This window comes from Brachyhypopomus gauderio, unplaced genomic scaffold, assembly GCF_052324685.1.
Source record: "Brachyhypopomus gauderio isolate BG-103 unplaced genomic scaffold, BGAUD_0.2 sc49, whole genome shotgun sequence".
In the NCBI taxonomy this organism is placed as follows: domain Eukaryota; kingdom Metazoa; phylum Chordata; class Actinopteri; order Gymnotiformes; family Hypopomidae; genus Brachyhypopomus; species Brachyhypopomus gauderio.
The window spans coordinates 1,597,427-1,624,926 of record NW_027506874.1 but is presented as its reverse complement, the minus strand read 5'-3'; the positions used below and the strand labels follow the sequence as shown (position 1 = coordinate 1,624,926).

The following is a 27,500-nucleotide window of genomic DNA, read 5'->3' as shown; positions in this document are numbered from 1 at the left end:
TATGACTCTACTATAGCTGATTAACATAGAGATGAATTATGACTCCACTATAGCTGATTAACATAGGGATGAATTATGACTCCACTATAGCTGATTAACATAGGGATGAATTATGACTCCACTATAGCTGATTAACATAGAGGTGAATTATGACTCCACTATAGCTGATTAACATAGAGATGAATTATGACTCCACTATAGCTGATTAACATAGAGATGAATTATGACTCCACTATAGCTGATTAACATAGAGATGAATTATGACTACACTATAGCTGATTAACATAGAGATGAATTATGACTCCACTATAGCTGATTAATATAGAGGTGAATTATGACTACACTATAGCTGATTAACATAGAGATGAATTATGACTACACTATAGCTGATTAACATAGAGATGAATTATGACTCCACTATAGCTGATTAACATAGAGATGAATTATGACTACACTATAGCTGATTAACATAGAGATGAATTATGACTACACTATAGCTGATTAACAGAGATGAATTATGACTCCACTATAGCTGATTAACATAGAGATGAATTATGACTCCACTATAGCTGATTAACATAGAGGTGAATTATGACTCCACTATAGCTGATTAACATAGAGATGAATTATGACTCTACTATAGCTGATTAACATAGAGATGAATTATGACTACACTATAGCTGATTAACAGAGATGAATTATGACTCCACTATAGCTGATTAACATAGAGATGAATTATGACTCCACTATAGCTGATTAACATAGAGGTGAATTATGACTCCACTATAGCTGATTAACATAGAGATGAATTATGACTCCACTATAGCTGATTAACATAGAGATGAATTATGACTCTACTATAGCTGATTAACATAGATGAATTATGAAAATTATGAAAGCAGGAGAGTAAAGAGAAAAAGGACAGTGACAGAGAGAGTGTATATGAAAGTGATGCAGAGAAAGAGAGAGAGAGAGACTGTGAGACACTGAGAGTGAGATTTTGAGAGAGTGAGATTCTAAGAAAGTGAGACACAAAGAAAGGTAGTATTAATTTATGAGAGTGAGCAGTAAGTAATAAAAGTGACTGTGGGGGTGAGTGTTTAGGGTGACGGCGTGGGATAGGAGTGTTTAGGGTGACGGCGTGGGGTAGGAGTGTTTAGGGTGACGGCGTGGGGTAGGAGTGTTTAGGGTGACGGCGTGGGGTAGGAGTGTTTAGGGTGACGGCGTGGGGTAGGAGTGTTTAGGGTGACGGCGTGGGGTAGGAGTGTTTAGGGTGACGGCGTGGGGTAGGAGTGTTTAGGGTGACGGCGTGGGGTAGGAGTGTTTAGGGTGACGGCGTGGGGTAGGAGTGTTTAGGGTGACGGCGGGGGGTAGGAGTGTTTAGGGTGACGGCGGGGGGTAGGAGTGTTTAGGGTGACGGCGGGGGGTAGGAGTGTTTAGGGTGACGGCGTGGGGTAGGAGTGTTTAGGGTGACGGCGTGGGGTAGGAGTGTTTAGGGTGACGGCGGGGGTGAGTGTTTAGGGTGACGGCGGGGGTGAGTGTTTAGGGTGACGGCGGGGGTGAGTGTTTAGGGTGACGGCGGGGGTGAGTGTTTAGGGTGACGGCGTGGGGTAGGAGTGTTTAGGGCATGGGTTAAAGCAAGAAATTTTCATTTGACTGAAAATTTTTCCTGGCAAAAGACAATGCTAGCAATTACTGAAAATGTGGTGTAGTTGGGACACGACCTCTTTTGCCTAATTCTACACAATAAACACATTTATAAAGTATATTTATCTAAACAGCCTGTGTAAGGAGAGAAGAGAGAATCTATGAAGCGACAAAATGCAACACCTGAGCAATAAATGTACATAAATCTGGGGGTCCTCTTCAGAAAACTATTTAAAGATCAAGTCAAATTTAGTGAATCCTGGTGAGTTTTAAAAGGTATGAAGCTCTCTTGTTTTTATCAAATTCACTATGCACAAAAACATAAGCCGTAAGATTACCTGCTTTAAGTAGGTATGTTACAAAAAAATTACACTGGATAGAGCTTTTAAATACAAACAGAACAAAACCATCCATGTTAAGCCTGGTTTAAGCCATTATATTTGACGCGGCGCGTGCGGGCGTCGCGGGCGACGCGGGCGGTGCGTGCGCCGAAAATGACGTAATCGCGGTGGCTCCACCCGTGCGCGAGAGCCTCGCGCGCTGGTGATTCGCAAGGTCGTGCACCTCTCGAATTTTGTAACTTCGCACGCGCCGCGCCTCAGCACAATGAACAAAGTCATGTTTGCAGGGTTCATACACCTTTATAAGGTGGAATTAAAGCACTTGCACGTCACTTTCAAGGTCCATTTCAACACGTTTTCAATGTTACATTTAATTAAGTTAAATATTTATACATATACTCGAAATGATTCGAAATAATTCGCTTTTTATCACATTTTTAATGGTTGTTTATTTTCAAAACACCCAATCTTAATGTCTTCACGTTCTCTCATGTTTCCTGGAATTACAAGAGGCTCGTATTTGTTAACGTAATGCAAGAAAACTGTTCAGTCAGACAGATATTTGTTGTGAAACGAAGTAGTTACAATTTCAACATTTTAAAGTACTTTAGCCTAAATTCCAGCACTTTTCAAACCTGGAACACATAGCAACATTAAAATTCTCCTGTTTTTGAGCGGTGTTTCTTTATACTACCACGTATCGTTTCGGACAAGACTGCAAAAAGAATGTGACGCGTCAACTAGCCTCCGTCGTTCGCGCAAGTTTGCACGAGGTGTACAGAGTCGCGCGCTACGGTCACGCCAGGCAGGAGGGAGGTCACTTTTCTACATAATGTCCGTAAATCTGAAGGCGGAATGACCCGCAAGTCAATCAAATGACATCGCCGTCATCCATCCAGCGTTGATGAGCGCCAGTGAGAATCATATTTCGGCCACAAAAGATAGCACGCACGCGCGTGTGGTTTATTATGATTTGACGGATTTTTTCCCCAAAAAAATCAAATGACGGAAATCCGTCGTAGTGACGGAGAACTTTAACCCATGGTTTAGGGTGACGGCGGGGGTGAGTGTTTAGGGTGACGGCGTGGGGTAGGAGTGTTTAGGGTGACGGCGGGGGTGAGTGTTTAGGGTGACGGCGTGGGGTAGGAGTGTTTAGGGTGACGGCGGGGGGCGAGTGTTTAGGGTGACGGCGGGGGGCGAGTGTTTAGGGTGACGGCGGGGGCGAGTGTTTAGGGTGACGGCGGGGGCGAGTGTTTAGGGTGACGGCGGGGGGCGAGTGTTTAGGGTGACGGCGGGGGCGAGTGTTTAGGGTGACGGCGGGGGCGAGTGTTTAGGGTGACGGCGGGGGTGAGTGTTTAGGGTGACGGCGGGGGTGAGTGTTTAGGGTGACGGCGGGGGTGAGTGTTTAGGATGACGGCGGGGGTGAGTGTTTAGGGTGACAGTACAGGTGCAACAGAGTGAGTGGGAAAATGAGGGTGAGAATGCAGCGAGAGTGACAGACTGAGGAAGTGAGAACGTGAGAGTGAGAGGCAGTGTAAGAAGTGTGAAAAGTGAGAGTACCTCTCCCTGTGTAGTCTTTATTAGTAGCAGTGTTGGCTCATATCCTTCACAGTGAGAATAAAACCTGAAAAGATAAATATCATAAACACAAACAACAGAACAACAAAATCTGTGTGGTTATGTGTCAGTGTGTGTGTGTGTGTGTGTGTGTGTGTGTGTGTGTGTGTGTGTGTGTGTGTGTGTGCGTGTGTGTGAGTACCTGGTGATACTGCAGCCGTGTGTCGAGGTGCTGAAGAGCAGCTGTGGTTGGCACAGGGCGAAACGTTCTGGTAGCCACGACCAGATCTCTCTGATCTCCTTCACACTCACCACCTCTGAACAGAAGTTATCTGCATTCACTGCCAGCTGTACATCACGTCTGCAGAGAGAGAGAGAGAGAGAGAGAGAGAGAGAGAGAGAGAGAGAGAGAGAGAGAGAGAGAGAAGACAGGGAGGGAAGGAAAGATGGAGAAAAAAAATTTTAAGAGAGGGAGAGAAAGAAAGATGGAGAAATATTTTTAAAGACAGAGAGAGGAGGGAGCGAGATGGAAGGCAGTAAAGGGACAGAAAGAGAAAGAGAAAAACAGAACAGTGCAAATAAAGCGTGTGTGTGTGTCAACATGCATGAATATGTTTATACGTTAAAGATGATTACACATTAAGATGGATGTGAGAGTGGATGAGGATGATGATGGAAAGATGAAGAGTACCTGAGGCTGATGTGAGCAGCAGTGAACAGGATGGAGGAGTGAACACAAAACAAACCATTACATGAGAGAGAAACAAACGAGAAACAAGAGAGACACTCACAAGAGAGACACAAGGGTGTCCCGTCCCCCCAGTAGAGGACATTACGACTGCAGATACAGAGTGCGATCCAGGACGTGTATGTTCATAAATAATGAAACTGAGCACGATTAAGTTACTAAGACCATCCATGTATAGAAATGTTACATACAGGTAGTAAAACCTGCAGTGAAGGACACAGGACTGTAATAAAAGATACAGAGGTAGTCAAAGTACACTGAGGGACACAATGTCTTAGAATACTCACACACGCACTAACCCATACTCTCACACACACACACACACCCATACTCAAAGACAAGAATCAGCTCACCCTGAACTCAAGAACGTTCCAGCGATATTCCCAGGTGGACACTGAAAAGGACTCTGCTCTCTCTCTCTCTCTCTCTCACACACACACACACACACACACACACACACACACACACACACACACACACACACACACACACACACACACACACAACACCCGAGTCTGGACCATCATGATGCCAGGGGAGTCTAGTGGTAAAACGGCCCAGGTGCAGACTAGGGAGAAGCTACAAACCCCTCTGACGTAGCTACAGACGTAGTTATAGACGGTGCTGGCAGACCTGACTGTGGACAGCCAACCCCAGCCCAGGGAGCTGCAGCAGAGCAGACGTCCACGAGCGTGTCACATCATGAAGAACGTGGCCTCCTGCCCTTGACCCATCACCCTACTGGCCAAAGACACGACCAGCTCTGCACGACCGACTAGATCCAGCGCTCATCTGGACTGTACTGGTCATGAAGACCTCCAACAAGGATCAAACACCATCCGTCCAATTACAGACCACTGACCTGCCCACAACACAGTCACTCCTGCCCGGAACACCAGCCACCACGCTGAACACCACGCTGTCCAGGAATACAGAGGCCCAGAGGCTCACAGCACCACCTACTGACAGACAGAGCAACCTCACCCTAATACTAACCTTAACCCAGGGTCAGGCAGCAGCCATCAAACCAAACCTCCCTTAACCCTAATCCTAACAAAACAGCACGATGGAGAGCACGTCTATCAGACCTGGTTGAGTATGTTGACATGGTGTGTATTATATCTGCTACATGTTCAGTGATTTCACTCAGAGTAAGACACACACACACACACACACACACACCAGGTCTCATCACACACACACACACACACACACACACACACACACACACACACACACACACACACAAGGTCTCTTTACACACCTGCTGCAGGTCTGATACCTGGAGACTGAGAAGATCACACTGAGGAGCATAACTGGGTTGATAACAGGAACTAATACTGCACTGGGTATTGGGCAACCAATCACATCTCACCATCACAAACCCAGACGAAAATAGCACAGGTCACATGATCACAGCCAGGTTAGACTGGAGCAGGTCACATGATCACAGCCAGGTTAGACTGGAGCAGGTCACATGATCACAGCCAGGTTAGACTGGAGCAGGTCACATGATCACAGCCAGGTTGACTGAAGCGGGTGATATCAGTTTGAGTATAGTTCACACAGCTGTAGAGTTATATTAATATTATTATGGTCAAATGCAAATGCTCTCACACACAGGTGCTAACTTGCACTAATATAGTGGTTTTGGGCGAACACATTATCTGTTTTACAGTCAGAGCATTTAAACGAGACAAAATAGCATTTCAGCACAGATCACACAGGTCTGCAACCAATGGCAATTTATTTATAAATCTGTGCCAAGTTTCCACTTTGGTAAACAGTAAAGCCAAACAAATAAAGCACTCTCCTTTAAATTAATCAAATTCAGCATTCGCTAAATTTAGAATATTCAATCCACATGAGCAGAAAAATTGTTTACAATTAGCCTACTGAGTTTTAATGTGGACTGCAAAATGTGTGTGTGTGTGTGTGTGTGAGAGAGAGTAACAATGTAACAATGTTCCTGTGTTTTGTGTGTTCTCTACCTCCATCTCCTCCACCCGACTACACCCTCAGGGTGAGGAAGATCCTCAAGAGCCAGGGGGACACAACCACGTGTGCCCCGCCTGTAGTCAGAACCACGTGTGCCCCGCCTGTAGTCAGAACCACGTGTGCCCCGCCTGTAGTCAGAACCACGTGTGCCTCGCCTGTAGTCAGAACCACGTGTGCCCCGCCTGTAGTCAGAACCACGTGTGCCCCGCCTGTAGTCAGAACCACGTGTGCCTCGCCTGTAGTCAGAACCACGTGTGCCTCGCCTGTAGTCAGAACCACGTGTGCCTCGCCTGTAGTCAGAACCACATGTGCCCTGCCTGTAGTCAGAACCACATGTGCCCTGCCTGTAGTCAGAACCACGTGTACCTCGCCTGTAGTCAGAACCACGTGTGCCCCGCCTGTAGTCAGAACCACGTGTGCCCTGCCTGTAGTCAGAACCACGTGTGCCCCGCCTGTAGTCAGAACCACGTGTGCCTCGCCTGTAGTCAGAACCACGTGTGCCCCTCCTCAGACTCCCAGCAGGCACAGTTTGTTGGCCAAGAGAAGAACTGAACACTGCCAGATGGGGGCTATGGTCACCATGGAAGCACAGGACACACCCCTCCATGAAATGGACCAATGACAGACAGCAGAGGTGGCTCACATAATTCTACCAATGGCTGGAAAAGGCAGGACTGAATCTCAGAGACAGTACAACACTCAAGTACACCATTTCATAGTGTAGCTGCATCGTAGTGAAACTGATACGTCTGGATCGGCTCTGGTACAGACACTTTGAGCGGATTGGATCAGGACATCCTTACTCACAACCATGTGTGACAGAGAATATATGAATGAGAATATATGAATAAATTAATTAAACTAGTGAATACAAGTTTGTTGACAGATTAATAATTTATTACTGAGGCCTGAAATATGACTACACTGATACTACTATGCACCTGATCAATAATCTGATGAATAATCTGATGAATAATCTGATGAATAATCGTGCCGCACCTCTTCTGTCTCACGGTGATGCCCTTCTGTCGGAGGGAGTTCTCGTTGGCGAGACGCAGGAGGCTGATCTCCTTACGGCTGAAGAGTCTGAAGGAGAACGCCTTCTCCAGCAGCTTGTCTGGGCTCACCGTGACGCCGATGCCCCGCACGAAGGTCTGGATGTCAGCCCGGATGCTGGCGGAGTCCTGCTGGGCGGGCCCGGGCCCGCTCTGCTTGCGGTAGAACTTCAGGACGGCCAGAGCTACACGGTACAGCACCTTGTAGCCCTCCACGAGGAAGACGTCCATGACGCGGGCAGCGTGCGGGAACGGCAGGTCTCCCAGGACCCAGCGCTGCCAGTCTGCGTAGACCTCCAGCACGTCCGCAGACGCCGCCACGATCAGCTTGTGGGCGGCGGGGCAGTACTTCCGGGCGAGGTCGCCAAAGGTCATGCAGGAGGACTGGTAGGCGAGGAAGGTCTGGTCCAGCAGGTGCCGGCCCGGCTCGTTGCAGGCCAACATGCGGCCGACGGCTTCGAAGCACTGGGCCTCGTCGGCGCTCCAGTGGAGCAGCAGGGCGGCCACGGCGGGCAGCGCCGGGCAGTGCGCCACGTCCGGGAACTCGCGGGCCACGCGGGCCACCACCGCGTGAACGGAGCCCACCGCCTCCGCGCGCAGGTGGTAATGCGGGACCGGGGCGCCGTCCACAAACTCCGGTAGCGGGACGAGCACCGAGCGCCGCCTGCCCGAGGACCCGCCCTCCCCGTCCCGGTACACGGCGGCGTCCGGCGTGACCGTACGGCAGGGCAGGCCCTTCACCAGCTGCTGGTAGACCAGGGCTCGCTGGGTGTGGCTGTGGGCCCACTGGCCCGTACGGGCGTGATGCTTCAGCTCCTTCTGGTCCTTGTACTCAGTCTTGTCGGTAACCGCGTCTCGAGACACGTCGCCCATCTTGGACCAGTCCACAAACACCCCAAAATCCTCCTGTGCCATGATCTCGGTCCTCCACGCACACGGGTCTGCTGATCAGCCACAGAAAGAGTGAGTGTAATCACCCATGCCGTCACTGCGGGGAGAGACAAACACTCGTCACTGTTACGTTACGAAACTTCTGCCCTGTGTGTTTAATCGACTGTGAGAGACATACAGTCTGAGCGCATTAGGAAATCACACGTAATTCAATTACACTCGAGTCTGTGTGCTGTTCCTGATCCACAACCTCGAGTTCTAACACCACCAGCCTGCCATGGAAACTTGATGACAACAAGCCAATGCTGTCAGTGTAAACAGGAAACAGGATTGTAGGGTGGGTCGTTGGGGTATATAGGGAGTGGGGTGGACTCGCTGGGGTATATAGGGAGTGGGGTGGAGACGCTGGGGTATATAGGGAGTGGGGTGGAGACGCTGGGGTAAATGTGGGCAGTGTGTGTAGCACATTAGGGTAAGCAAAAAGGTGCACATAAACAACAAACAAAACTCAGCATTCAGAAAGGAAACAATTGTAAACACACACACACACACACACACACACACACGGCCTGGATGACCCATAATCAGCGCCAGCATATAGAACTGACTCTCCTCCCCAACAGCAGACAGCCCTTCCTTTAGGCCGAGACTGAGTTACTCCTGCAGTGCGTCACTGTGTGGAAGTGGATCTTCTCTCCACACCTGATACCACTAATTAATTAGGTAGACTTACTGTCAGTACAATACACACATTTACACAAAGACCAGCAGGATAATGTCACACGCGCCAATGCACAACGCACTGGGCGAACGACGGTGAGGAGGGTCAACACGGCCAGTGCTGTGGTCACCACATAAGCTAAACCTTTAACGCAATGTGGGTAAAACGCCAGGGTAAAACGCCAGGGTAAAACGCCAGGGTAGTAAGCCAAGATCAACGACTACAACTATGTTAGTTATGTCAAGATAACAATGTCGCTTCAACTAGGTGGACTTTCCTGTTGGGGAAACGTTAGTTTGGGTTAATGTGTGAATCATCTACTCACAAAGTGACCAGCTCACAGATGTAATAAGCTTAATCAGGCTCTCAGTGGACGAGTTAAAAATGCACACCAGGCCTTTAGACAAGGGTGTTAAACACACCAATATGTGTATATACCATATTTAATACCACATACAGCCCGGTATATGTGCATATACCATATTTAATACCACATACAGCCCCGTATGTGTGCGTATACCATATTTAATACCACATACGGCCCCGTATGTGTGCATATACCATATTTAATACCACATACGGCCCCGTATGTGTGCATATACCATATTTAATACCACATACAGCCCCGTATGTGTGCATATACCATATTTAATACCACATACAGCCCCGTATGTGTGCGTATACAATATTTAATACCACATACAGCCCAGTGTGTGTGCATATACCATATTTAATAACACATACAGCCCCGTGTGTGTGCATATACCATATTTAATAACACATACAGCCCCGTGTGTGTGCATATACCATATTTAATAACACATACAGCCCCATATGTGTGCATATACCATATTTAATACCACATACAGCCCCGTATGTGTGCATATACCATATTTAATACCACATACAGCCCCGTATGTGTGCATATACCATATTTAATACCACATACAGCCCCGTATGTGTGCATATACCATATTTAATACCACATACAGCCCCGTGTGTGTGCGTATACCATATTTAATACCACATACAGCCCCGTATGTGTGCGTATACCATATTTAATACCACATACAGCCCCGTGTGTGTGCGTATACCATATTTAATACCACATACAGCCCCGTATGTGTGCATATACCATATTTAATACCACATACAGCCCCGTGTGTGTGCATATACCATATTTAATACCACATACAGCCCCGTATGTGTGCGTATACCATATTTAATACCACATACAGCCCCGTATGTGTGCGTATACCATATTTAATACCACATACAGCCCCGTATGTGTGCGTATACCATATTTAATACCACATACAGCCCCGTATGTGTGCGTATACCATATTTAATACCACATACAGCCCCGTATGTGTGCATATACCATATTTAATACCACATACAGCCCCGTATGTGTGCATATACCATATTTAATACCACATACAGCCCCGTATGTGTGCATATACCATATTTAATACCACATACAGCCCCGTGTGTGTGCATATACCATATTTAATACCACATACAGCCCCGTGTGTGTGCATATACCATATTTAATACCACATACAGCCCCGTATGTGTGCGTATACCATATTTAATACCACATACAGCCCCGTATATGTGCATATATCATATTTTAACTACACGTTATTAACTACACGTTACCGGACGTGTAACCGACCCGTTTGCAGCGCTGCGCGGTGTCGCCCTGGCGGAGCTCCGGTTAACGCGCTACCGTCCAGCTCTGCTCACAACACCGCGCCGGTTACGCGGGGAAACTCACCTCAGTTCCGCGAGACTCCCGGTAAACGCTCATAATCCGTCCACGTCTGAAGCGACCGCACAGCGTCTCTCGCGGTACCGAGTTCTGCCGCCGCGGAGCTGCATTCGTTCTTCAGGCGCTGTGCACATGCGCAGTAGCACAGCTGTCACGAACGCGCATGACCACGCGAGCGCGCAATACTGTCTTCAGATTTGCTGTTCAACCAAACAGGAGCGGGAGTCCTAAACCGTGTCTTAACGTGTCCTAGCTTGTCCTAACGTCTTTAGCGTGTCCTAACGTGTCTTTAACGTCTTTAACGTGTCCTAACTTGTCCTAACGTGTCTCCTGCTGTTCAAACCTGGTCAAGTGCCACTTCGGCTTTAATTTTAATTAGTTGAATGTGAAACATGAAACTTTATGTAGTATGAACGGATAAATATCGCTTAATTATCGCGTCTTGGTCAACGCGTTATTCACATCATCCCGGTTTTAACGGCTTTAACGGCGTTAATCTCGCCGAAATAAGACGGGGAGTCACTGCGCGCGCGGCGTGTCGGTCTCATCGCGTGACCCAAGTCAACGTAATCAGTGCAGCGGCGCACCTGCACGCGCAGGCCACGCGCACCTGGGCGTGTCCGTATTTCTGTGGCTCGTGCAGAACACTTGCGGTTTCTTATTGTACTGAGGAATTAAGAATGTAGTGTATTCGCACAAGCGAGTGAGTTACAATAACGTGTTCACGTTTTTAAAATTAAAGATTTATTTAACGTTTTAAAATGAAAATGAGCAGAAGAGGAAAGACAAGCGCGTGAGTCTGAGCCACTGTCGTGTCCGGCCACGTGAGGAGGAGGCGTGGACATGACGTATAGATCACGTCACCAGTAGACACGCCCCCAGCGGGAATAGTCCAGTCGACAAACATGATCGTCTTCATTCCGCACTACCAGAGACATTTTATACTATACTGAGAATATTATTAGTCCAGACACTGAAACATGGCGTCCTTAAATTTATTAGATCATGTATTAAATCTAATCCTGCTGGTAAAACGTTGGTAGTTGTATTATTATGGTAAATTATACAGACCTTTTTCCATCAAATCATTCTGTTGACACATCATCAAGTTATGATCCAAACAGTATTTCATCTGCAATACTATTACTTAATAGGCAAATAATTAAATAATAGTTTTAAGATTGCATAATAGTAATATTACCTCATTTATTTCCAGTGTGGCACTGCCCCCTACTGGAAGCAAGTGGAACTTGGCTTTAACATCTCACCTTACGAACATTAGCCTCCACGTTTAGGGAACACTTTTATCCAGAGCATGATGTGTGCAGTCTGTGACACTTGCAGGTGTAAAACACTCCAGCAGCACTGCTGTGTCTTCATAAGTGTGTTAGTCATAATCTTTGAGCATTTGCATTGGGCTTCTAGACTATCAGGAGAGCCAATCATAGATGCCTTTGTTCTTTCTGAACACTGTAGACATATGAAAAACAGAGAGAGAAAAAAAAGAAAGAGAGAGAGAAGGCAGGAGAGAGAGAGAAAGAGAAAGAAAGCAAGAGACTGCTGCTCACAGTTCTGGACCCTCATTGATCTCATACTAACCTCTGACCTCTGTGCAAATGGACAAGGTGAAGTTCACACCATCAGTGTTGGTGTGTTTCCATGGTGTTGGTGTGTTTCCATGGTGCACTGCACACGTTTCAGACGCTGTTGTGTGCGGTGAGGTTCGTGTCAACAGTCAGCTGCTGCACACCTACTGGGTCTTTTCACGTGTTGAGTTTTCCTCGTCTCTTCAGTTACCTTTATTATTTTCTCCCGTCTTTCTACGGTTGAGTGTTTCCTTACACGTTACATGTTTGTGTTAGTGTTGTTATCGCTGTGTGTGCTCGCATTTCTCTCTCACTGATGAATAGCTCTGCTATTCTGTCCATCAGTTCAAGCCAGCACTTGGGTCTACCTCTCCCTCTGTTTTTATATGTGGCGTGTCCCTCTGTTTTTATATGTTTAAATATATGGTATCGTAACAGATGTAACAGAACAGAACTAAGGTGTAACACATGTAACAAGTGTAATATGTGTTACAGATGTAACAGGTGTAACACATGTAACAGGTGTAACAGACGTAGCAAGTATAACAGATGTAACAGTTGTAATAGACATAACAGATGTAACAGGTGTAACACATAACAGACATGACAGATACTGTAACATGGTGGGGACACCTTGTAACTGGGCAAACAGTCAGAGAGAGTAGTGAAGGGCTGATAACCACAACGATTCAGCAGTGATCCGTCACAACAAACCATAACATTTTTTTTAAAGAAAAACTTATTTTATTTAATTAGATTGAATTCTGTATTTGTCAGCAGAACTTAAAATTTGCAATTTGCAGAGCTTAAATTAGATCAACTAAAAAAATTAGGTGCAACAGGTCACTAAGATTTTTTTTGTTGGTGAGACTTGAAATTTTTTACAGTGTAGTTATATGTAAATGTAAATGTGCCATATTTTTGTCAATTGTGATTTTTTACACCGCAATCTAAATTTGTCCTCCGCTTTTAACCCATCTGTGCAGTTAGAACACACACACACACACACACTAGTGATGGGGCTGTGGATCACACGTGCCCAGAGCGGTGGGCAGCCCTAGCCCGGCGCCCGGGGAGCAGTTGGGGTTAGGTACCTTGCTCAAGGGCACCCCAGTCATGGTCTGGGAATCAAACCCATGACCCTCCGGTCACAAGACCAGTTCCCTACCACTAGGCCAGGTATCACCAAATGGCGGACCGCGGTCCGGATCCGGACCCGGACGCCGTCCTGTCCGGACCCAATCACATTCCTGATTAACTGGATACGGACCCAAATGCCAAAAAAATTTTAACGGGAGACTATATTTTAAACCGGAGAATTTATTTTCAGACGAGTGTTACGTTCACCACCCATTTTAGGGTTACGTTCGCCACCCCCACCCCCCTCGCTCAACAACTTTCGTTCGCCACCGCGGACCCGGACCTAAGGTCTAAGCTATCTGCCAAAAATGGACCGCGGAAAGATTTAATTGATTACCCCTGCACTAGGCCATGACTGCCCCCATATAGTGTAATAGTGTAATACATTATATAATGTAATAGTAGAGTAGTTATATATTGTAATAGTTATATAATGTAATAGTAGAGTAGTGATATAGTGTAATAGTTATATAATATAATAGTAGAGTAGTTCTATAGTGTAATAGTTATATAATAGTGGAGTAGTTCTATAGTGTAATAGTTATATTATTTAATAGTAGAGTAGTTCTATAGTGTAATAGTTATATAATGTAATAGTAAAGTAGTTATATAGTGTAATAGTTATATAATAGTAGAGTAGTTCTATAGTGTAATAGTTATATAATATAATAGTAAAGTAGTTATCTAGTGTAATAGTTATATAATAGTAGAGTAGTTCTATAGTGTAATAGTTATATAATATAATAGTAAAGTAGTTATCTAGTGTAATAGTTATATAATAGTAGAGTAGTTCTATAGTGTAATAGTTATATAATATAATAGTAAAGTAGTTATATAGTGTAATAGTTATATAATAGTAGAGTAGTTCTATAGTGTAATAGTTATATAATAGTAAAGTAGTTATCTAGTGTAATAGTTATATAATAGTAGAGTAGTTCTATAGTGTGATAGTTATATAATATAATAGTAAAGTAGTTATCTAGTGTAATAGTTATATAATAGTGGAGTAGTTCTATAGTGTGATAGTTATATAATAGTAGAGTAGTTCTATAGTGTAATAGTTATATAATATAATAGTAAAGTAGTTATCTAGTGTAATAGTTATATAATAGTAGAGTAGTTCTATAGTGTGATAGTTATATAATATAATAGTAAAGTAGTTATCTAGTGTAATAGTTATATAATAGTAGAGTAGTTCTATAGTGTGATAGTTATATAATATAATGGTAAAGTAGTTATCTAGTGTAATAGTTATATAATAGTGGAGTAGTTCTATAGTGTGATAGTTATATAATAGTAGAGTAGTTCTATAGTGTGATAGTTATATAATGTAATAGTAAAGTAGTTATCTAGTGTAATAGTTATATAATAGTAGAGTAGTTCTATAGTGTGATAGTTATATAATGTAATAGTAGAGTAGTTCTATAGTGTAATAGTTATATAATGTAATAGTGGAGTAGTTCTATAGTGTAATAGTTATATAATGTAATAGTAAAGTAGTTATCTAGTGTAATAGTTATATAATAGTAGAGTAGTTCTATAGTGTGATAGTTATATAATGTAATAGTAGAGTAGTTCTATAGTGTAATAGTTATATAATGTAATAGTGGAGTAGTTCTATAGTGTAATAGTTATATAATAGTAGAGTAGTTATATAGTGTAATAGTTATATAATGTAATAGTAGAGTAGTTCTATAGTGTAATAGTTATATAATGTAATAGTGGAGTAGTTCTATAGTGTAATAGTTATATAATGTAATAGTAAAGTAGTTATCTAGTGTAATAGTTATATAATAGTAGAGTAGTTCTATAGTGTGATAGTTATATAAAGTAATAGTAGAGTAGTTCTATAGTGTAATAGTTATATAATGTAATAGTGGAGTAGTTATATAGTGTAATAGTTATATAATAGTAGAGTAGTTCTATAGTGTGATAGTTATATAATGTAATAGTGGAGTAGTTCTATAGTGTAATAGTTATATAATATAATAGTAAAGTAGTTATCTAGTGTAATAGTTATATAATAGTAGAGTAGTTCTATAGTGTAATAGTTATATAATATAATAGTAAAGTAGTTATCTAGTGTAATAGTTATATAATAGTAGAGTAGTTCTATAGTATAATAGTTATATAATGTAATAGTGGAGTAGTTCTATAGTATAATAGTTATATAATGTAATAGTGGAGTAGTTCTATAGTGTAATAGTTATATAATGTAATAGTGGAGTAGTTCTATAGTGTAATAGTTTTATAATAGTGCAGTAGTTGGATAGTGCAGTATCCCACAGCATCCACTCCACTCCACCCAAGCACACTTGACTCCACCCACTCCACCCCCATCCTGGAACACAGCGTTTATGTAAAACAGTTTTGAGCAGTTTAAGTAATTTGCCTGTTAACAGACAAGTCATCATTCAGCCTTGGAGTCATCCTGTCATCTGCGGGGCATTCTGTCACACTCCAGCTGTGTCAGGTGCTGTGTCAGGAGCTGTGTCAGGTGCTGTGTCAGGTGCTGTGTCAGGAGCTGTGTCAGGAGCTGTGTCAGGCGCTGTGTCAGGAGCTGTGTCAGGAGCTGTGTCATGGGCTGTATCAGGCGTTGTGTCTTGAATATCTTGGAGGCGGTGTTCTGTGGGCTGGCACTGCTGTGTCCCGTGTTCCAGGGAGTGATGCGTAACCCATACGGTGCCTGGTGTGAGTTCGTGTGGACGTTTGGCTTGGTGGAGGCCCTGCTGGTGCTGCTGCTGGAGAAGCTGCTATGTGACAAAATGGTGGAGATGTTGGTGCTGCAGAACACCTGGGCAGACCTCACCTGCGGCCTCTCCATTAGCTCCGCCCTCATGCTGCTCTCCGCAACGATCATCTTCATCGTCGTTTTCGTCTGTGCCTCATGTGTGACCAACATTTTCTGCACCATCTTCTCCATCACAGCGTTCTCGCTGTACACGGCCGACGCTGTGATGGCCAAGCTGCAGTGTCCGAGCGGCTACCTGTCCGGTGGGCGTGGCCTGCTGCGCTGTTGCCAGGCACTGGTCGCTTGTGTCCTCCTCGCTGTAGTAACCGACTTCTCTCTGTTTGTGGAGCACAACTACATCCAAGGTGTTGCGTGGTGCATTGTTGTCTATGTAGTCTGTTTTGTGGGAACTGTGGTGATTATACTGATCCACCTGATCAAACTTCTGGGAGGACTGCTGTGCTGTGCACTGGACAGGATGGAGGTAATCTTCAACATCACGGCCTTGCTGCTGTACCTGTCTGCTGCCATCGTCTGGTCCATTCGTCTTTACATGTACTACACCAACGAACATTTTGTACGTTACGACTGGATGTGGGACCACCAACTTCACGACCTTCAAGCAGCAACAGCGCTGACATACATCAACTTTTTCATTTATCTTGCTGACCTGATCTGGTCAGTTGTCCTGCTTTACAATCGTATCTAAGCTGGTCCATATCACTGTGCTTGGAGGAGATGCTGTTGATGTAGTCTTTGGTGTTTTTCCTAATTATACTTTTACTAAACATCTGAATTCAATTTCAATCAATTTTCTGCTTCAGTGAGCGACTGGGTGTTAACATACATATGATATTGTATTTCTAAATAGTTTTTGATGATTCATTGAAGAGGATTTACTCAGGGTTCATTTCATTTTGAGCAGCTACCAGAGAGTGAGATGTTAGATGTTCCAGGCTGCAGGGACAGCACAGCAGCACAGTGGCTCCTTTCTTAACAATACTGTTGTTTTTTTTTTCTGCAGAGCCATTGTAAGAGCAAAGAACCCAAATATTATTAATTAGTCTGATCATAACTCATAAGTAGCCCATTCTTCAAGTAGATGTGTTGTGGCTAGGAGAGCGCTCAGGTGTGGGAGGTGTATTCAGGTGTGTTCAGGTGTGGGAGGTGTGTTCAGGTGTGGGAGGTGTGTTCAGGAGTGGGAGGTGTATTCAGGTGTGGGAGGTGTGTTCAGGTGTGGGAGGTGTGTTCAGGTGTGGGAGGTGTGTTCAGGAGTGGGAGGTGTATTCAGGTGTGGGAGGTGTGTTCAGGTCTGCATGTGAGGGGGGGTGCCTGCATGTAAGGGGGGTGTCTGCATGTGAGGGGGGGTCTGTATGTGAGGGGAGGGTCTGCATGTGAGGGGGGGTGTCTGTATGTGAGGGGGGTCTGTATGTGAGGGGGGTGTCTGTATGTGAGGGGGGGGGTCTGCATGTGAGGGGGAGGGCTGTATGTGAGGGGGGGTGTCTGTATGTGAGGGGGGTCTGTATGTGAGGGGGGTGTCTGTATGTGAGGGGGGGTCTGTATGTGAGGGGGGCTGTATGTGAGGGGGGGGGGTCTGCATGTGAGGGAGGGTCTGTATGTGAGGGGGGGTCTGTATGTGAGGGGAGGGTCTGTATGTGAGGGGGGGTCTGTATGTGAGGGGAGGGTCTGTATGTGAGGGGGGGTCTGTATGTGAGGGGGGGGTGTCTGTATGTGAGGGGGGGTCTGTATGTGAGGGGGGGTCTGCATGTGAGGGAGGGTCTGTATGTGAGGGAAGGTCTGTATGTGAGGGGGGGTCTGCATGTGAGGGGGGGTCTGTATGTGAGGGGGGATGTCTGTATGTGAGGGGGGTCTGCATGTGAGGGGGGGTCTGTATGTGAGGGGGGTCTGTATGTGAGGGGGGGGGTCTGCATGTGAGGGGGGGTCTGTATGTGAGGGGGGATGTCTGTATGTGAGGGGGGGGCTGTATGTGAGGGGGGGTGTCTGTATGTGAGGGGGGGTCTGCATGTGAGGGGGGTCTGTATGTGAGGGGAGGGTCTGTATGTGAGGGGGAGGGTCTGCATGTGAGGGGGGGTCTGTATGTGAAGGGGGTGTCTGTATGTGAGGGGGGGTCTGCATGTGAGGGGGAGGGTCTGCATGTGAGGGGGGTCTGTATGTGAGGGGGGGTCTGCATGTGAGGGGGGGTCTGTATGTGAGGGGAGGGTCTGCATGTGAGGGGGGGTCTGTATGTGAAGGGGGTGTCTGTATGTGAGGGGGGGTCTGCATGTGAGGGGGGGTCTGTATGTGAGGGGGGGTCTGCATGTGAGGGGGGCTGTATGTGAGGGGGGTGTCTGTATGTGAGGGGGGGTCTGTATGTGAGGGGGGGTCTGCATGTGAGGGGGGGTCTGTATGTGAGGGGGGGGTCTGTATGTGAGGGGGGTCTGTATGTGAGGGGAGGGTCTGTATGTGAAGGGGGGGCTGTATGTGAGGGGGGGTCTGTATGTGAGGGGGGCTGTATGTGAGGGGGGTGTCTGTATGTGAGGGGGGGTCTGTATGTGAGGGGAGGTCTGCATGTGGGGGGGGTCTGTATGTGAGGGGGGGTCTGCATGTGAGGGGGGGTCTGTATGTGAGGGGGGGTCTGTATGTGAGGGGGGCTGTATGTGAGGGGGGTGTCTGTATGTGAGGGGGGGGTCTGTATGTGAGGGGGGTCTGCATGTGAGGGGGGGGTCTGTATGTGAGGGGGGGGTCTGTATGTGAGGGGAGGGTCTGTATGTGAGGGGGGGCTGTATGTGAGGGGGGGTCTGTATGTGAGGGGGAGGGTCTGCATGTGAGGGGGGGTCTGTATGTGAAGGGGGTGTCTGTATGTGAGGGGGGTCTGTATGTGAGGGGGAGGGTCTGTATGTGAGGGGGGTGTCTGTATGTGAGGGGGAGGGTCTGCATGTGAGGGGGGTATCTGCATGTGAAGGGGGGGGGGGGCGGTCTGCATGTGATGTCCATTCAGCCAGTCAATGTTGTGGACAACAGAGGGTACTTAGACACCCTGGCTTAAGAAATTCCAATATAAAAAATATTTTTTCCCCATCAAGACCAAAGTAAATTTGTAAAGATAAATAAGACACACAGAATAATATGTAGTGTGCTTCTATAAATATGTAGTGTGCTTCTATACTTCTATACAAATAATATATTTTGAATATATGTGAATGTGTCTGCTTCAGACTCACTCCATGTTACAAACCCATTTTAGGGGTTAGAGGTTAAAGGTTAGGGGTTATGGTTAAAGCTTAGGTGTTAAGGTTTACCTGCTTAACTTGAAAGGCTGGCCTGATTATTAAACATAACCACCTGATTATGTAACATGAGTGCCTGATTATTAAACATAACCACCTAAATATTAAACATAACCACCTGATTATTAAACATGAGTGCCTAATTTTTAAACATAACCACCTAATTATTAAACATAACCACCTGATTATTAAACATGAGTGCCTGATTATTAAACACGAGTGCCTGATTATTATTATAGTGCCTGTCTATTTGTTATGTTATATATAAAGGCTTTTTTATATGTATGTTGTAGTCATGGCTTTGTCACATGTGTATTTGAATGTTGGAAGCTGAGATCTCAGCACACCAATCAACATGAACGATTATGTCACAGCCAATCAAAAATAGGATTACCACTGGAATCCAGAATGTTTGTACAGTTTTCATTAGTTCATCATATTCCACATTATTGATGCACTTTTTAAAAGTTCAGTCTTAAAAATAAATTTCTAAAATGTGTATAAAAAATCAAGAAGGGAATCCTCTGCATGCACTCAGAAAATCACGACTGCCCAGACTGTTCCACAAATCTGCATCCAGACTCAAGCAGCTAACCATCCACTTCAGTTCAAACATCAGTCTACTCTGCCTCATCTGTTGACTCCTCCAGACCACAGAAGGTGAGGTAGAAGGCGTTACAGTAACACGGCTCTTTGTTGGGGCAGGACTGCACTTGCTCTGGCTTCACGGACCTAAATGGGTTTGACCCAGTTCCCTGAATGTTCATCTCCAACTCATGAAGGATCTGCAGAGAGTACTGTAGCTCTATATCACTGAGAGGAGGGAGGGAGAGAGAGAGAGAGAGAGAGAGAGAGAGAGGGAGAGAGACAGATAAAGGTTCAATTAAATTTTTGTAACACATGATTAATATGTGGTGAATACACATATATATATGTTCAGAGTTCAGTTCTTAATCTTCTTACGTGCTCGTAGTGAACATGGTGGGGATGCTGTAATCCCTTAGTAACAGTAGTGTGGGTAACCACCCATCTGACATCACCTGACTAGACTCAAACCCTGCAACACAAACACACAATCAAAGCACACTTTGCAAAAATGGGCCAGTGATTTTCAACAGGAGTGCCACAGGGCTTGCCAATGGGTTCTCTGTAGTTTTCAGTTTTCATGTGTGCTTCTACAGAGGATTCTGTGTGTGTGTGTGTGTGTGTGTACCTGGCTGAAATCCCACAACCAGATCTGGCCTGGCGGCTTCTCCTTTCTCCACCAGTTCTTCCCAGAACTCATGGTAGAGTCCTTTGTAGGCACTGATGTAGACTCTTCCTCTGGGCCCAAACGCTCTCAGTGGAGGTCTCACAATGGGCCCGGGCACCACCTCAGGGCCCACCATCACCACCTCCAGGCCCTGGTGTCCAGGGAACATGTGGCTGAGCTCGTCCAGGTCCGTGGTCCTCGCCCCCAGGGTCTCAGCGTTGCCTGCTCCCACCACGTGGATGGTGAGGGGTCGCGAGTAGGGGTTCAGGGTAAACATCTGCAGTGCCATTCCAATGGTCAGCGGACGTGACAGGAACTCGCTGCAAACGCGCCACACCGATTCACGAAGCTGCGCCTCTTCTGGACGTGGCCGGCAGGCATTGGTCCACAGGTCTGTCATGTTTTTTCCAGACAGGATGGGCTCCAGTCGGGCTGTGAGGTCACCCTGCATGGACAGCCAGTCGTCCCAGCACCTCACGTCTTTAGCAGGCTGGGTCCATGCCCCCGTGGAGAAGGGCAGGTCTCCTATTGGATCAGATAATACAAGATCATCTGTAACATCGGATGTTCTAAATGGGCTTTTATAAGTTTAGATAAATGATGTAATGATGATGTAATGGGTATCACATAAAAACATAGTTTGGTCCCAAAATCTAATCAGTTTATTTCATGTAAAGAATACACAACTGTTTGTTGAGTACTTAAATGAGCACTAACACTTGTCCTTGTCTAGAGTAAATTTATATATATATATATTTACAGTTTATTTACACTTCTAGGTATCTGCTTTTAATTCCTGTTGTTTAAGTCTGAGCATGTGTTTATTTACAATACTCGGTAATGGCATTGAGTCCTGTAGATTAGTAGTCTGGTAACTAGGATGTATTCTGTTAGCAGATGGCAAAGCAGTTTGCAAGTCACTCTGGATAAGAGCGTCTACGAAATGCCGAAAATGTAAATAAATCAAATACTACTACTACTACTAATAAATAATAATAATAATAATAACAATAATGATAATAATCATGGCCATTAGTTGTAATTTAGGTCTGTAAGTAGTGTCACCAGTATTCTTCTAGTTTCTAGTGTGGTGAGCACTTCCTCACCCTGATAGAGGAGCCACTCGACCAGCCTGTCTACAGCAGCCTTGAAGAGCTCAGAGCAGTAGTGTCGATGCCCAGACCAGTCCTGCTTCTGACAGTCCTTACTGCAGTAGTACACATTCAGACACCTGTGAAGAAGAGAGAGAGAGGGGGAGGGAGAGAGAGAGAGAGAGAGAGAGAGAGAGAGAGAGAGACAGAGACAGAGAAGCTATTGAGAATGTTGATAATCTGTTTGATAATCTGAAACTGTTGTCATTATCGTTACTGTTGGTAATGACATTATTGTTGTTGTTGTTGCTCTAATTTTTACCACTACTATTATTACGGTTACTACTAATACTTTTACTATTATTATTATTATCATCATTATCATTATAAATATCAGTAATGGCAGTAGTGGTGGGTATTGTAATGGTAATTGTCACGTTGTGGGGGGGCCCCCTGCCGGTCGCCCCCGTTTACAGCGGCAGATGTCCTGTTTTTGGTCACGTGATGTTCGTCCCTCAGGTGGGCGGGACCCGTGATCGTTTGTTCGTCTATATATGTCTTGTCTTTGTACCAGTTGACTGCTGGTTATTATTTCCTTCATTTGGAACAATGCACGGGTTTTTGGTTTGCACACTTTCTATTAAACCATCCTCTTTCCCTGAGACTTGGCGTGATCGCTTCCTTTTTAGTTGCTCACCCCTGCCCGTCACAGTAATGACAATATAGTGATTATTTTCTGAGCTCTGTGAGCTACTTACCCTGGCTAACTCTATGTGCCCAGCTCTAGTTTTGCTAGGAAATTTTAAGGTTCATGTTGATGCTAACAGCTCAATAAAATCCGAGCTTGCAGCTGTGCTGAAATGTTTTAACCTGACACAACATGTCGACTTTCCCACCCATCTCCATTGTCACATGTTGGACTTGATCTGCTCCTCTGGCCTGTCAGGTACTCATATAACAAGATCGTTTATTGGTGTCTCTGACCACAAGCTTATCAAAGCCACAATTAACATTATGGTTTCTGATCGCTGTGGTAAATCAACAGTATCATACCAGAACTCATATGTATCAATCCTGTGACATTTAATACTCTTCTTCAGTCCTCTCCTCTAGCTTCCATTACACTGTTGTCGTGTCCTGATGAGATTTTGTCTGTTTACAAGACAGACATACAGGTACAGACATCCATGACCAACAATGCGTACTTTGAGCCTTTTCAATCTGGATTCCGGACATTTCACAGTACTGAGACTGCCTTGTTACGAGTACTGAACAATCAACTCTTAGCTGTGGACACCGGTGAACCTAGTATTCTCCTCCTGCTCGACTTGAGCTCAGCATTTGACACAGTTAACCATAGCATTCTCATTTCCCGTCTCTCATCCCTAGGCATAACTGGCACTTTCTATCATGGTTCAACTTGTATCTCTCCAATAGATCACATTGTGATTCTCTGGGCAGATACACATCCTCCTACTGTTCTATTACCCATGGAGTTCCTCAGGGCTCCATCCTAGGTCCACTTCTCTTTATCATCTATATGCTACCACTTGGGAAGATAATCCATGGCCATGGCCTTAACTTCCACTGCTATGCTGATGACACACAGATTTATGTTAGCACTAAATCCACCTCCACTCTGCCTCCTTCCACTCTCATCTCCTGCCTGTCGGATCTTAGATGCTGGATGCACTCAAACTTTCTGCAGTTAAATCAAAACAAAACCGAAGTCCTGCTTGTTCAAAAACTATTATTTAAAAATTCCCAGATTGTACTCTCAACTTTGATGGTGTGGCTGTGAAATCTTCCACAGTGGTGCGCAACCTTGGGGTTCTTTTTGATTCTTCACTCAACTTTGAACCTCACACGAGGGCTTTAGTTAAAAGTTCATTTTTCCATCTGTGGAACATTGCTCGCTGGTGCCCTGTGCTGTCAGATAAAGACGCTGTAATCCTGGTCCATGCCTTCGTCTCATCTCGTTTAGATTACTGCAACGCACTTTTTCTTGGCCTCTCTAAGAAATCCATACAGTCTCTCCAATATGTTCAGAACTCAGCTGCTTGAATTCTTACACACACTAAAAAATCTGCTCATATCACACCTATTCTTCATCAGCTTCACTGGTTACCCATCCCTCTGTGTATACAGTTTAAAATCCTGCTCCTCACATATAAATCCCTTAATGGTCTGGCTCCAGATTATTTAGTGCAACTTCTACACCCCTATATCCCAAACCAAACACTTAGGTCTTCAGACACAGGTCTTCTGGTGGTTAAAAAATACAAGTTTGTCACTGCTGGTGGGCTCATTCTGTTTAATGGCCCCAAAACTGTGGAATGATCAAGCCCCTTTAAGGACATCCATGGTCACAGAGACTGGCAGGACGAGCCCTGAAGTGTTCTGGAGGTCAGAGGTGCAGGTGCTTTAAACTTGTCACTCAACCAGACTCACCTGGCGCAGCGTTTCAGTGAGGTCTCCCGCCCCGACGCCCGGTCTCCACATCTGGCACAGAATTTGAACGATTCCTCCATTTTCTCAAACATTTCTTTTTGACTGCTGAAGGTAAGAGTCTTGCTGGCCTTACCATCTAAAGATCTTCAGAGAGAGGGGGAGAGAGAGAGAAGGGGAAGAGAGAGAGAGGGGGGGAGAGAGACAGTGAGCTTTCAGTGGTGGAGACAGAGCTGGTTACACAGAGAGAACAGTCAAACTAATTATTATTAAATAACCAGTGAGGACAGTCAAACTAATTATTATTAAATAACCAGTGAGGACAGTCAAACTAATTATTATTAAACAACCAGTGAGAACAGTCAAACGAATTATTATTAAACAACCAGTGAGGACAGTCAAACTAATTATTATTAAACAACCAGTGAGGACAGTCTATTTGAAGAGTTTAGTTTATTCCCCCGCCCACAATGGAGCTGACTGAACAGACTGAACTGTAAAGTCTAACAGTGTAGAATCACAAGAAGACACCAGATTATTTTTGAGCACTAACTTCATTCAGTATCCGTGATACACACACACACACACACACACACACACACACACACACACACACACACACACAGACGGAGTCCAACAGGTGACAGGCGCGTTTGGCCGCGGGTGTATTTTTAACCCCAGTCCAGTGCCATATCAGTACTGGGCTCTGGGTTCCAGGGCAAATAAATCCCCATCAAACAAAAACGTCCCTCCGTGTTACTACACATCACACATTCCCACATCTCCGCACCTCGTTACGGCGGCGACATGCACACAGCAGCAGTGTTGGACACTATCTGTACGTTAACTGTGATAATGACTGACCAAATGTGTCTAAAACATAAAACCAGTCACGCAGTAATGCCAATAAATCGTGTTATTATTTACAGAAGACAGAAACGCGATCCGAGTCGCTTGGTGATTTTCCAAGGCGTCTCTTACCTGCGTGAGTCCGTCATTATGAGTGTGAGGTGTCGGTGAACGTGAGACTCCGTCCTTCACGTCTGGACGAACCTCCGTTTATCTCACGCCTTGTGGCTCCGCCACCAATTTATACCCCGACCAGGCGACTTCAGGGCCCTTCTGGAGGCTTCCGGGTCGGGGAGACATTCCGGTGTTGGGTGTATGGACAAAAACTATGTCGACCTCAAAGTCTTTGCAGCATTTCATGGCAAAAAAAAACATGAATTCATTCTCCCATTCATTCATCGTTTATTTTATTATTATTAGATGGTCATCTAATTGAGATAGGTGCCTTAGATTAATAGGATATCTTAAAAACATTTAAGATGTTAAAAAAAAACATCTTTGGGACATAGCAGAACTTTAACGAATAAGTTAAATATAACGAGTGCATTTACGCCGCACGTCCATGAGAGGGCAGCAGAGGGCGATGCTGACGTTGTCCAGACACACTCACTCGTACATATACATGTTCTCTTGTGGATCTGAGCACAGACATGACTCTTATAGTCCGATATGCTGGCCCACAGTCTCAAACGTTTCGAGTTCAACACTATTTTAATCTCCCTGGAGCTCGGTTCATTTCACTGTGAAACTGTTCTACTCTAGAATATTCCAACACACACTGTAAGATTATCCACCGTCTTGAGTATGTTTACAAAAAAGAGTCAAACACTTTTCTTTATTTATCTCAGCCAGTGAAGAAAAAAGCAAAACAACGATCAGATTTTCAGTCGTGTGTGTTTCAGACTTTCACTGAAAGCACCTCGGAGCTCATTTCTGAAGATCTAGCCGCACTCCTCCAGAGCGCCACAGAAGGTGAGGTAGAAGGCGTTACAGTAACACGGCTCTTTATTGGGGCAGGACTGCACTTGCTCTGGCTTCACGGACCTAAATGGGTTTGACCCAGTTCCCTGAATGTTCATCTCCAACTCATGAAGGATCTGCAGAGAGTACTGTAGCTCCATATCACTGAGAGGAGGGAGGGAGAGAGAGAGAGAGAGAGAGAGAGAGGCAGAGGGAGGGACAGAGAGAGAGAGTGAGGAGGAGAGAGAGAGAGGGAGAGAGATTTAGCATGTTGCATTTTTTATTTCATCATGGTGACATGGAGAACATGTGGATTTGTATGTTTGCATGTGTGTGTACAACTTGATTTTGAAACACACCTGTACATGGTGAAGACTCAGAGAGACACACCTGTACATGGTGAAGACTCAGAGACACACCTGTACACGGTGAAGACTCACAGACACACCTGTACATGGTGAAGACTCAGAGACACACCTGTACACGGTGAAGACTCAGAGACACACCTGTACACGGTGAAGACTCAGAGACACACCTGTACACGGTGAAGACTCACAGACACACCTGTACACGGTGAAGTCTCAGAGAGACACACCTGTACATGGTGAAGACTCAGAGACACACCTGTACATGTACACGGTGAAGACTCACAGACACACCTGTACATGGTGAAGACTCAGAGACACACCTGTACATGGTGAAGACTCAGAGACACACCTGTACACGGTGAAGGCTCACAGACACACCTGTACACGGTGAAGACTCAGAGACACACCTGTACATGGTGAAGACTCAGAGACACACCTGTACACGGTGAAGACTCAGAGAGACACACCTGTACATGGTGAAGACTCAGAGACACACCTGTACATGGTGAAGACTCAGAGACACACCTGTACATGGTGAAGACTCAGAGACACACCTGTACACGGTGAAGACTCACAGACACACCTGTACATGGTGAAGACTCAGAGACACACCTGTACATGGTGAAGACTCAGAGAAACACACCTGTACATGGTGAAGACTCAGAGAGACACACCTGTACACGGTGAAGACTCACAGACACACCTGTACATGGTGAAGACTCAGAGACACACCTGTACATGGTGAAGACTCAGAGAAACACACCTGTACATGGTGAAGACTCAGAGAAACACACCTGTACATGGTGAAGACTCACAGACACACCTGTAAATGGTGAAGACTCAGAGAGACACACCTGTACATGGTGAAGACTCAGAGAGACACACCTGTACATGGTGAAGACTGACAGACACACCTGTACATGGTGAAGACTCAGAGAAACACACCTGTACATGGTGAAGACTCAGAGAGACACACCTGTACACGGTGAAGACTCAGAGAGACACACCTGTACATGGTGAAGACTCAGAGAGACACACCTGTACATGGTGAAGACT

The 27,500-nt window shown here is 45.3% G+C and overlaps 4 protein-coding genes across 7 annotated transcripts in view; 1 reads left to right on the top strand and 3 right to left on the bottom strand.

Annotated features, from left to right (window-relative positions):
* The window catches only part of tbc1d24 (TBC1 domain family, member 24), a 15,624-nt gene extending 4,354 nt beyond the window's left edge, over positions 1-11,270 (bottom strand). The window contains exons 1-4 of the mRNA XM_076986751.1: positions 10,739-11,270; positions 7,291-8,334; positions 3,748-3,906; positions 3,549-3,612 (exon numbers count right to left, since the gene is read on the bottom strand). Coding sequence (XP_076842866.1) covers positions 3,549-3,612; positions 3,748-3,906; positions 7,291-8,261 — 1,194 coding nt within the window. The 5' untranslated portion in view covers positions 8,262-8,334; positions 10,739-11,270. The remainder of the gene's footprint in view (positions 1-3,548; positions 3,613-3,747; positions 3,907-7,290; positions 8,335-10,738) is intronic.
* A 1,078-nt stretch (positions 11,271-12,348) lies between these two features.
* On the top strand, positions 12,349-16,898 carry LOC143487667 (myeloid-associated differentiation marker-like protein 2). Its single transcript, XM_076986721.1, has 3 exons — positions 12,349-12,357; positions 15,923-16,051; positions 16,119-16,898. The coding sequence occupies exons 1-3, from the start codon at positions 12,349-12,351 to the stop codon at positions 16,896-16,898; spliced, it is 918 nt and encodes a 305-aa protein (XP_076842836.1).
* A 2,876-nt stretch (positions 16,899-19,774) lies between these two features.
* On the bottom strand, positions 19,775-25,432 carry mss51 (MSS51 mitochondrial translational activator). Its single transcript, XM_076986774.1, has 6 exons — positions 25,249-25,432; positions 24,271-24,414; positions 21,835-21,959; positions 20,690-21,253; positions 20,440-20,533; positions 19,775-20,289 (listed from the first exon to the last, which is right to left on the bottom strand). The coding sequence occupies exons 1-6, from the start codon at positions 25,263-25,265 to the stop codon at positions 20,097-20,099; spliced, it is 1,137 nt and encodes a 378-aa protein (XP_076842889.1). The 5' UTR covers positions 25,266-25,432; the 3' UTR covers positions 19,775-20,096.
* Positions 25,433-25,639: 207 nt separating this feature from the next.
* LOC143487642 (putative protein MSS51 homolog, mitochondrial) overlaps positions 25,640-27,500 on the bottom strand; it is a 29,917-nt gene continuing 28,056 nt past the window's right edge. The window contains exon 6 of one of the 4 annotated variants that reach the window (XM_076986700.1): positions 25,640-26,241. In XM_076986700.1, coding sequence (XP_076842815.1) covers positions 26,058-26,241 — 184 coding nt within the window. In that variant the 3' untranslated portion in view covers positions 25,640-26,057. Of the gene's footprint in view, positions 26,242-27,451 lie in introns of those variants that run through there. The other 3 variants (XM_076986699.1, XM_076986698.1, XM_076986697.1) reach the window with 3 other exon arrangements.